The sequence below is a fragment of the Sesamum indicum genome, linkage group LG8 (assembly GCF_026168435.1).
Source record: "Sesamum indicum cultivar Baizhima isolate 11 linkage group LG8, ASM2616843v1, whole genome shotgun sequence".
Lineage (NCBI taxonomy): Eukaryota > Viridiplantae > Streptophyta > Magnoliopsida > Lamiales > Pedaliaceae > Sesamum > Sesamum indicum.
Window position 1 is genome coordinate 1,638,771 of NC_142664.1, and position 12,342 is coordinate 1,651,112.

Sequence of the window (12,342 nt, forward strand, 5' to 3'; positions counted from 1 at the left end):
AGTCCCAAAACTCTATTTTTTTTAACAAAAATAGTCCTGTTCCGTTAACAACTAATAGAAACGGCACGTGACAGTCAACTGGCAGCTAGCGAAAAAAACAGAAGACCATACTTGTATTTAGTTTTTGGAGCGAAAAAAAAGGCGCCAAAAAAATATTTTTTTGCTATTTATATATGTAAATAACCCACAAACACCACACAATATTCTTATCTTTTTTTCATCACTTAATCTTGAGAGCAATAGGCTAAAAGATGTCACAAACATCTCAAAATACTTCAAATATTGTGTGATGTTTTAAGGAACAAAATGTTGCAAGGTACTGTAAGATGTTTGGGGGATGTTTTGGCACATTTTGGGTTTGTAAACTGATAGTATTTGGCAGATTTTAAGCATGCAAAGTTGCACTTTACAACACATTTCATTAATGATCAAAATCAGTGGATTTCAGTATATTTTCTGTTTTTTTGCAATTTAGTACTTTTGTGCAATTTTAGTTTCCGTTTTTATTGCTTTCAGGATTTATGCTTACACATTTAAATACAACATAAGCTATAATTACTTGCAAAAAGGGCATATCCATTAGTCATTTTATACATAATTCACAATTATTAAAAGGTCATCTAGTAATATATAATAACATCCTTTTACACATAATTCACCATTACAATAGCATTCAATATTTAAAGTATTTTGAGATATTTGTGACATATTTTGGCCTATTGCTCTCAAGATTAAGTGATGAAAAGAAGATGAAAATGTTGTGTAGTGTTTGTGGGTTATTTACATATATAAATAGCAAAAACATATATTTTTGGCGCCTTTTTTTCCCTCCAAAAACTGAACACAAGCCTGGTCTTTGTTTTTTTCGCCAGCTACCAGTTGACTAACGGCACACGACAACTCACATGCTATTTCCATTAGTTGTTAATGGAACAGGACTATTTCTGTTAAAAAAAATAGGATTTTGGGACTAAAGGTGTTGAACATGTAAAGCGTGAGACTGCAAGTGAGAAGGACCCTATCTACTGAAACCAAAAGTGATATTTTGCCCAGTTGACAGTCACGTGCCGTTTCCGTTAATTGTTAACCGAATAGGACCATTTCTGTTAAAAAAATTGAATTTTGGGACTAAAGATATTGAATACGTAAAGTGTGGGACTACAAGTGAGAATGACCATATCTAATAGGACCAAAAATGATATTTTACCTTATTTTATGAGATTAAAAAGCATTGGGCACGTTGATGTTAGGCTGGATGGATTATATCCATAGCACACCTCCTGGAGCAACTAGGTAGCAGCCAATCCTCCGAAGCACGTGCTTCCTGCACATATTTGTGTATATAAATAGACCACTATCTCCACCTTCATAAATTCACCATAAACTCACTATTATTTGGATTTTCTAGTACATGCAAACCCCATATACACTTACGTACTTGTAATAATCTCCACCATGTTGTTCCAATTCATATTTCTACTCCTCATCACTACTCTTACGTTTTGTACGTTAATTAGGCATACTAAGATGAGCAAGAAGACGAGGACGAATAACCCTCCAGGCCCTCCAGGCCTCCCCTTCATCGGCAACTTGCTTCAATTCGACAAAGCCAAACCCCATATCTACCTATTTCACCTTGCCAAGAAATACGGCCCCCTCGCCTTCTTGAAGCATGGGTCCACCCCGATTCTCGTCGTTTCCTCCCCGAGAATGGCGAAACTCGTGCTGAAAAATCACGATCTCGCCTTCTGTAGCCGGCCGCCGGTTCTTGGGCAGCAGAAGCTAGCGTATGACGGCATAGACATGGCGTTTTCCCCTTACAACCATCACTATAAGGCGATGAGGAAGGTGTGCGTCCTCCATTTGTTCTCTCCCAAACAGGTGCACTACTTTCGTCCCGTTCGTGAGGACGAAATCTGTCGGATGATCTCCAAGATTTCGGGGCTTGTGAACTTGAGCGATGTGGCCATGTCATTGGCCAGCAACCTCATCTGCAGGGTTGCGTTTGGGAGGAGATACGATGAGGATGAGTTTGAGAAGATGAGGTTCGACAGGCTTGTGATTGAGGCTCAGGCTCTGATGGTGAGCTTCTATTTCTCGGATCATTTTCCGGCAGTGGGTTGGCTGGATAAGGTGTCGGGATTGTTGGGCAGACTCCGCAAGAATTGCAAGGAGTTGGATGTGTTCTATGAGCAACTCATCGACGAGCACCTCAACCCGGCCAGGCAAACACCTGCTGGTAGACAAGACATCATTGATCTCATGATTCAACTCAAAGACCAAAACACTTCTTCACTAGATTTGAGTTGGGATCACATTAAGGCGTTGCTCATGGTATAGCATACTGACCTTCTCTTAGTGTGTGTGTATATATATATATATTGACCTTCTCTTAGTACAGCACCGCAATAAACATGAAACATGTAGATATATATAGGCTGTGATTAGATGGTACTAAGTTTAGGAAGAACATGAAATGATTTGAGATACATTTTTATAATTAAGTTTTTTCTTAGGAAAGAAATATTATAACCATGATTATAATAATATCGATACAATGATAGACCATTTGGGAGTAATAGATATAGCTTTTCTTTTCTTTTCCCCTAAAATTTGGAGATTTTAGAGTTTAGGTCGATTTTGTTTTCCAAAATCGGTTTTAACAAGGCAAATCAATTACATAACAAGTATATTACATTTATGGTATAATTAATTCATCAAGATTGATCAAACCTGGTTAGGGGTAGAATTTTCCAATTTCGACAAGGAAGTAATCTTGCGAAAGAAATAAGATTGATAAATTTTGGAACGAATAAAGTAGAAATAAACCTTATAATCAGCAAAACTCACTTTAAAAGACAAACTTCGGTTGTTTTTGAGTCCTTTTAATTATTATTGATTTTAATGTTTTTGATGTTTTACACAGAATCTATTTGTTGCCGGAACTGATACAGTAGCTGCAGCAGTGATTTGGGCAATGACAGGCCTCATGCTGAACCCTGCAGTCATGAAGAAAGCACAGACAGAAATCAGGCAATTCATAGGCGAAAAGGGAAAAGTAGACGAAGACGACATAAAAAACCTGCCGTATCTCAAGGCGGTGGTGCTGGAAACTCTGAGGCTCTACCCGCCAGCCCCACTCTTGTTCCGAACACAAATACTGGACGAAGATTGCGTCGTGGACGGGTACAAGATCAAGCCCGGCACATCGGTTATCATCAATGGATGGGCTATTGGGAGAGACCCTGAAACCTGGCAGGATCCGGAGGAGTTCCAGCCTGAGAGATTCATGACTAGCAATGGTGGCGTGGTGGATGTGAGTGATAAAACTGGGGAATTTGAGATGATCCCATTTGGAGGGGGGAGAAGGGGTTGCCCTGGAATGGGAATGGGGCTGATATCAGCAGAGCTTGCGTTGGCGAATCTTCTCTACTCTTTTGACTGGGCGTTGCCGGCAGTTGCGCCCGGCAGCAACGCGCAAGACGTAATTGACACTGTTGCATTGCCGGGACTCACCACGCATAAGAAAAGCCCACTTCTTCTTGTGGCCACCACGCCTGCATAATATTAGTCATGTGATTGGTTTGATTAGATCAAATTTAATCGAAAAAAATATATTATTAGATGTACGTTATATCTATTTAATAATTACGTGTGTTTAATTTACTGTAAGGATACGCAACATGTAGGATCAATTGTGTGATTTTTCACTATTTGATATATTTATATACACCTTATATATATTAAAATTTTGCATTTTATTTGATTTATGACCGTAGAGGAAGTACAAGAAGTTTTTCTAAAAGGATTTACGGTAACTTCTATGATCTCGAAATGATGCAGAAAAAGATAATATCATCAAAATAAAATTTAAAAAAAAAATAGAAAAACGAGATCTTCCAATAACTTAAAATTTCTAACACTGAAATCTAGTTCATGAATTAATCTGAGCTTGTAGGGACGATTTTGTAGTTTAGAAAGACGAAGGTGTTGAAAAAAGAAAAAAGAAGTATCACCTGAATCACATTTTACGACACCAAACAAAATCACATTTTGCATCGATCAATTATACAACAAATGTTCATTGCACTCGTTATAAAGTTAACTTCAGTTTGATCAAATCTACTCCAAAATTGGTGAGGAATTGGTGGAAATTGCAGTAAACATATTTGTAGTTCTCAAAAAAAAAAAAAATAGATAAAAGAAAGGAAATATATATATGTGTAACACTATGCACTAATGAAGTAAAGTGGTATTTTAGTAACCATAAGAATTATTTTCCGTCTCTATATCCGTCGCTATCAAAGACACAAAAATATCCGTCTCGAATTTTTCGTCTCTGATATCTTATTTTCTTGTAGTGAAATACCTTCAACTTTTAGACAAGTTTTGGATTCATTTATCTTATTTAAGGTCTTTACAATCCTTCCCAGCCTGATATATCCTAAACCCTAATATATACGGACTCACCATAAGTATTAGATTATTTTCGTGGTTCACCTGTAATCGTATAATTAAATAAAACTTATAAATAGTTACCTCCAATGTGCATGGTACAATCTGTGCTATCGTAATGATCTGTTTACGATCTTTATTATTCTTTTCCTACATTCTATTGATTTAAGCATTAGAGGATTATAATCGTAATTTTTTGGTGCAATTCTAACTATTGTAGGTTCACCGTTAGATAATCAAATTTATATTTTGGAAAAACACATAAGAAAATAGAACCATTAGTTGAATTTACAGAAAGTGATTATTAGAATATGATACAGCGCACAAAATATATATATGATGTTATGATATAGTCCTCATTCGTGATAGCTACTACTGCAAATAGGATTTTTTATTCCAAATTTTATTGTATTTTTTTATTTTAATTAATATATATACACCACGTATATCAAATTCTTCGTTGAATAAAATGAATGATATAACTTTTATACATATAATATATACATATATATATTAAATAAAATAGAAGATATGACGTAAATTGAAGTAGAAATTCAATGGTTGCTAATGCTAATTAATGAAGCCTGAAAGTCACATCTCCAAACCATTACACGTGAAATTAATATCAAAATTATTTTTCTTTTAGTCAAAGTATTGTAAATCAAATATTTGAAGGATGATGCACAGAAAATTTCTTTTTACTTGTATTTTTTTTAAAAATTAAAATTACATGACACCCTTAATGATCTTTATACCCCACGAATCCGAACTATGTCGGGAGCGCATAAATTAGGATCGATGTGGTCAGTTTATATTATCAATTTGGGGTAAGTCATGCTCTAATATATATATATATATATATATATATATATATTAAGAATTAATTTATAAGCCATGCATGTTTGTGATGCAACATGTGACGTGATTGGTGTCGTAAAATATTATTTATTTTAATTTATATAAAATATTATGATTTTATTTTGTAAGGATGCATTGCTAAGGAAAAGAGACTTGAAAATTTATATGTCGGTCAAACTCTTCGTCTGCAACAAATAATTGAGAGACACATAATGGCATCGGTATGAATTAATGGTGAAATTGAAATTAAAAAATCAGATTATTTGATACTTGATTTATATCGATCAGTAAAACCTTGTTGGATCGGCACTTGATTTGTTAAACTTAATAAACGGATCTTGAATAGAAATTTTCATTCCATGAGTTTTCAAATTCGATTTGAGCTCAAATGAATTAGTAAAAAAATACTAAGATATGCTTGAGAATATCAAATTACCCAACTTGATTTGTATTTGAATTTATTAAAGCTCGTCTGTGATCGATTCAATTAGTAAATCAAACCAAGTTCAGACATACTTTGCCCAGGTAAAATTATAATTTTTGTCTTATAACTAAAGATGTTGGTATTTTTATTCTATACGAATTGATTTTTAGGACTAAACTTGGATTTTAATTAGGTCATGTGCAAGTCACATATAATTTTCCAACTAAAATGGCTGAAAAGAATTAAAATTATTGAAATTTTAAATTTACAAGATTAAATTACAAAATTAATTTTTACAAGATAAAAAATGGGAACCCTTAATTAATTACTTTGTCGTCTACTACCCACTTTGGCACGTTACGTTGATGTGAAAGAGTTTGGCTTTCTTGGGATTCTTGTTGGATATGAATTTATTGTCTCCCACGTGTTTGTAATCAGCCCATGTCAGTAAGAATGCGTATAGTTGCATTGGACCAGGACGAGTAATAACATGAAAAGTAGTATCATGGACTAATTCAAATTTCGACACATTCTAATATTCTTCCATCATTAAAGGTTAGAAGGACTTAGAATATTTTATTTTGTATGGCAGTAAATCAATATATTGCTTAACCATAAGACTAATATATAGGCATTGGATCATAAAACATAGCGTGATATTCCACCACCAAAATACACAATAATTTTCATGCGAGACGTTGAAGTCGACATACGTTATATATAGGCATAATGACTCATGAAAAAATTTAAATATAAATAAATGTGAGTTGTTATTTAAGAAAACTAATCATGTTACATTTGCAAATCTACCTATTTTGTCGATATATATAATAAAAAATATATAATAAATAAGCCAATATCCATCCCTGCATAGTGCATACATCATCAGAGATTGTTCTGCCGGAACCAAATCTTGTCAAAATCGTCACTAACTACAATTAATTCATTTCTCCAACACTTCAATTTCTATTAGTCCCACGTTTTGCAAAAACGTTAAAGAAACGTTTGCACTAACTTTGCGGCATGTTTATAAAGTGTGAGATTAATATTATAATGATTGGACTAATTTTGTAATATTTTTTTTAAATTGTGGGACTAATATTGATTATTTCAAACAATATGAGACTAATATTGCAAATTGTTCTATATTTTAGGACCGAAATTCTCTCGTTGCTTTGAAATTTCGGATTTGAGTTGGCTCGAATTGCGATGGAATCTAATTTAAAAAAAAAAAATTCCCAACAACCATTTATAAAAATATAAGATGAAAAACAAGATAGTGATCCCTAAAACAACTTTTAAAAATATTTTATTAAATATTTGAAAGCTTATCAATTTTGATCATATTTATTATAAAATTATTGTTATTATTTAAAAGAAATTATAATTTTATTTTATTCAATACTTTAATAATTTTTTTTTCGATAAATGTAATTCTTATTAAGTAAAAAAAGTATAATAATACAATACAACTTGCTTAATCTAAGCGGTTTTCTCGACAGATCAAGGAATCCGCCATAAGCGGTAAAGCGCACAAGTGCTAATAGTAGTAGGTAATTCTACACTAAAAATCATCTGCTGCACATCTCGAACCATCAGCACTCCCACAGTGCGTGTATCTCTATGTACTCCATCAAATCGCCTAATGCGCTCACGCCAGATATGGTACACACACGAGGCCAAAAGAGCACGGTAGGCTGTAGAAACATAGTGTTTGCCTCTCCATCTGCGAGCAACCCATAAGACATCAGTAGCCCAAGCTCGGTTGGGTCAATCAAATCGAAGTGTGCATCGAATCACCATCAAGCAGCCACACGAATAAGTGCAGCGAAAAAAAAGATGATCATGGGTCTCATCAGCACCATCAGAACAAAGTACGCAGGAACTATTAATATGAGCCAACCAAGGCTTATCCATAGTAGAGAGTCTACCAAGGATCGCCAGCCATAACACAAAAGTATGTCTAGGGGTTTTGAAGCGGCCCATCAATAGTGAAAACCAGCCTACCTTGGGCCTTTCACCCTGTAGTGAACGAATCATCATAGCAACTCTTAGTTGTGTGTCTCTTAACCGCCAAAGGATACGGCCAGCCCCTCCATGGATGGGTGGAAGAGAATGCAAGAGCTGTAGGGAGTGAGTGTTTGTGATAGAGGGCCAACACCATTGCCCATCTAAAAGGAAAATCGCAACTTTGTCCGTCTCCATAGTGTCTATAAGTCGAGGGCCCTGCGGAAACTGCTGGATGAGTGGGCCAAAATCATGCCAAGGATCGTGCCATAGCGAAAAAGTAGTTCCATCCCCTATGAAATCATGAATAAAAGGCTGGAGAAGTGGCCGTAAGCGAAGGAGTTTCCTCCAACCCGAAGAACCCCCTCGCTCAGGGGTCGTCCAGATAGTAACCTTTCTCATACGTGTATGATATATCCAATCAACCCAAATAGAAACTTGGTTGCCGCGGATAATCTGCCATAATTTGAGTCCCATAAGTGCGCGGTTAAGAGTAGCAATATCTTGAATCTGTTGACCACCTTCATCAATAGGACTACATACACAACCCCATGCCACCTTTGCATACCCTCGAGCAGATGATCCCTTCTATAAGAAGGTTCTCAACTGTTTTTCTATCTCTCGAATGATGTCTTTGGGTAGAATAAAAGCGGACGCCCAATAGATACTAAGGGCAGTAAGAACAAAATTAATAATCAGTACTCGTCCTGCATAAGATAAAGTTGTGCCCTCCAATCCTTTAATGCGCTGATCCAGTTTTAACAGTAAGGGCCGGCAATTCAAAATAGTGAGCCATGATGAGATAAGAGGAAATCCCAAATACTTTATTGACAGAAGTCCCTCTTGGAAGTGGAGTTGGTCAATAAGCAAATCCCAAATTCCCATAGCTGACAGTGAGATAATAAAGTTACTCTTTTGGGCGCTGACCCGAATGCCGGACAAATCCTCAAATAAGTCAAGTCCCTGCTTGAGCACTCGTATGGACTATAGCTCAACCCGACAGAACAACAATAGATCATCAGCAAATCCAAGATGAACCAATCTCAACGGCTCGCATCTCCAGTGAAAAACAAACCTCCTGTCTTGATCAATTAGTTGCTGCAAAATAAGATTCAAACCTTCCATAATCAAGACAAATAAATATGGGGACATGGGGCCTTCTTGGCGAAGACCCCGAGCACCAGCAAAGAAACCATATGGTTTCCCATTAATCCCAACAGAGAACGAGGTAGTAGTAATACATTCTTCCACCCAATGAATAAGCCTGTCAGGAAATCCAAAGAGCTGCAAGGTAGCAATGAGAAAATCCCATTCAACTGTATCATATGCCTTACGTATATCTACCTTAAGGGCACAGCGAGGTGGCAAGCGCTGTTGATTATATCTTGTAAAAAGCTCCTACGCCAGTAGTATATTATCGCTAATAGAGCGACCCGGAACAGAGGCTGTCTGCATTGGACTAATAAGTTTATCTATCACCAAACTCATTCTTTGCACAATGATTTTAGTAATGACTATATACAAAACATTACAACAAGTAATCGGTCTTAAGTCAGATACACGTGTAGGATTGTGTACCTTGGGGATGAGTGCCAGAACCGTAGCATTCACCTGTCTCAAGAGTCGGCCAGTGGTGAAGAAATCCCGAACAGCCTGCGTCACTTCAACACCCACAATAGGCCATGCGGCTTGATAAAATCCCGAGGTATACCCATCCGGCCCAGGGGCTTTATCAGCTGCAATATCAAATATAGCCAATTTAACCTCATCATCTGACACCGGGTGCATCATCACTCGAGCCTCTTCATTGGTCACAATGTGGCGTACCCACGGACGTAGGTACCAAAGGTCTAGAAACCTTCTGCTCCGCTCGCCTCCCAGCAAGTTGCCATAGAACCCAATAAACTCTTGGATCACCTCCTGGTAATCTGTACGGGTATGGCCAAGCTCATCATCAATTTAGAAAATTTGCCATTTTGTACGGCGCTGAGCAATTTTTCGGAAAAATACTCGCGAGCATTGATCTCCTCCTTTCATCAATTGCATCTTGGCACGCTGCTGAAGCATAACGTGATCAAGCTACACCGCTCGTGCATATATCAATCTGCAATAATGCTCAAGAGACAACAGTAGAGAATTATGTCGATCCATGCTGAGTAACCGCTGAGCCATATCAAGAAAGTCCTTGGCCAGCTGCACATCACGTGACAAATCCCCCTTATTCCTTCGCTGTTGTCGAAACACGAGCTTTAGTGCTTTGAGTTTACGCATAACCGAGTACATTAGAATTCCCACAATATGGTGCCGCCAAATATTCTGTACACTAGGAATAAACTGGGAGAATAAAGCAAGATAGTTATCAAAATGAAACATACTTCCCAACTGTTGTTGGATGTCCCCTCTAAGAACAAGGGGGAATGATCAAAAGTACGTGGTGTGAGGCTTATGTAGGAAGCCCTCGGCCATCTCATCACCCACATGTCATTCACTAGCATTCGGTCCAATCGCTTCCATAAACTATGGGAATTAGTACTACAGTTGTGCCACGTAAGCCTTCCCCTTGCATAGGTAAAGAAAGCAAGCCAGTATGCACGATACAATCATTAAACTCATCACTAGCTAGTCGGTTGTCACCCGCTTGGCCACATACTTCGTTAGATCGTGCACCACATTAAAATCACCTCCTACCAGCCACATCTCCTCAGAACACTGTCCTGCAAGCGTAATAAGTGCCTGCCAAAGCTCTCGGTGGGCACTAATATCGTTCGCTCCATAAACAATCATAATAGTATAGATATTATGCACATTCCTCATACGGGCACGACAGTGGATATATTGGGCACCAATATCCATGACAGTGACTCAAGTAACTCATCATCCCATGAAAGCTATATTCGATTCTCAAAACTCACATAATCAGTAGACCACTTCTAACGAGGAAGGGTAGCAAGTTGGATACGTACCGCATTTGTCGCTTGGACCCGTGTTTCCAAGAGGCCGAGAAAGTGTAAGTGATAATCCTCAACTGGGGAGGAGACTGCAAGTTGGTGGTCTCGCCTGTTGAGTCCCCGTACATTCTATATAGCTAAATTCAGCATGGATTACTAGATGAGGGGCTGCATGTATTAGGACCCCGAGTGACTTCATCTGTATCAGTATCAAGGAAGGTTAACGCATCAAAAGTATTATGCATTACCTTTATCACATCTATTTCCCGTGTTAGGGACCCTCATGCTATCATCCATAGCCACCTCAACCTCCGGATCAGGCGAAGGCGGTATAGGTGCAACAGAAGCTGCCACAACTGTCTGAGGCCGAGCACGCTGAACATACACCAAAATCGGGGGCTTTGAAACTTTATTGGTCTCACATTCATTCTTTGCATGTCCCAGGCTCGTACAAGTGGTGCATTTTGGAGGGAGCCACTCATATTCTACATCAACTTTACATGCGACTTCCCCCCTTCTCAATCGGAGACATGACAACAAGATGCTTTGGTAATTTCATAGTAACATCAAGCATAACACACACACGAGCGAAATCCAGTCTCGTGCATGCTCTAGTGATCGCATCCTAATAGAGCGGTCGTCCTATTCCACTTGCTACCATACTCAATCCCTCATTAGTCCATAATTCCATCGGCATGTGTCGAATTCTAACCCACACTAGGACTTGTCTGTATTTCAACTTTCTCATCACCATGCCCGATTCCCACTTCTGCAAGACTATGGGTTACCCTTGGAACAACCAGACCCCCCTCAATGATCTCCTCCATTGCCACAGTCGTCTTAAATCGAAAGAAGAAAAATCCATTTGAAGTTGTTGTAACATCAATCAACAATGGCCATATGGATTTAACGTAGTCTTTAAGGTGATGACAATAAGGACATTTACCCAAAAAATATCCAACCGCTGTGGAAATCCAACGACAACAGTTTCCAACGTAGGACGAATAACAATCTCTCCATTTTGCTTCGATGGGGGAACATATTCCAAAGTTTTATAGGTCGAATTATGGAATGCATCTGCAATTTTGTCACTAGCATTAGAAATATTCAAGCAAGAATGCAGGGGAATGTTACTGACAAAAAGTCCGGTCTGTGTTAAGGGCGGCACATGTACAGCAACCGTCACGGGAGGCAAACCCACCATTGATAGCGTAATAGGTTGCGGCACAACGGCAGCAGCTGAAGTCATCACCGGTGGTGCAATAGAAACAATTTCAGTCGTCGACAGCGTACGGACTGGCGACAAAGCAGCATCCATATCGAACAGGCCACCACTGGTATCGAAACAAAAATCGGCAGGGACTCAACCACAGCAACCGAGTCCGTTTCCACCGTCTGTGCAGCAGAAACCGACGGAATCAAAGCAGATGGGGGCCAACGAGCCATGCGCAGCCCTCGCGCTAAACGCACTGCCAAAACACGGCTTTGGCGAATTGGACCATATCGCGATTCCCACTTCTTTTTTAGGGTTTCCAGCGCCGTTAGGGAAGCGACATCTCCATCATTAATAATCCTATTCGCCAGCGTCAAGAATTCTACAATGCTGAAAGAAGAACGAACGTCATCCAAACCAATCGGCGACAATAAACC

The 12,342-nt window shown here is 38.3% G+C and overlaps 1 protein-coding gene across 1 annotated transcript; it reads left to right on the plus strand.

Annotated features, from left to right (window-relative positions):
* The first annotated feature begins 1,365 nt into the window (after positions 1-1,365).
* Positions 1,366-3,666, plus strand: LOC105167395 (6,7,8-trihydroxycoumarin synthase). The gene is made up of 2 exons (XM_011087090.3): positions 1,366-2,334; positions 2,927-3,666. The coding sequence occupies exons 1-2, from the start codon at positions 1,456-1,458 to the stop codon at positions 3,563-3,565; spliced, it is 1,518 nt and encodes a 505-aa protein (XP_011085392.3). The 5' UTR covers positions 1,366-1,455; the 3' UTR covers positions 3,566-3,666.
* The last annotated feature ends 8,676 nt before the right edge of the window (positions 3,667-12,342 follow it).

Coding starts and splice junctions, on each gene's coding strand:
- LOC105167395 (XM_011087090.3), top strand. CDS start 1,456: ATGTTGTTCCAATTCATATTTCTACTCCTCATCACTACTCTTACGTTT. Junction 2,335..2,926: donor ACATTAAGGCGTTGCTCATG/GTATAGCATACT, acceptor TGTTTTACACAG/AATCTATTTGTTGCCGGAAC.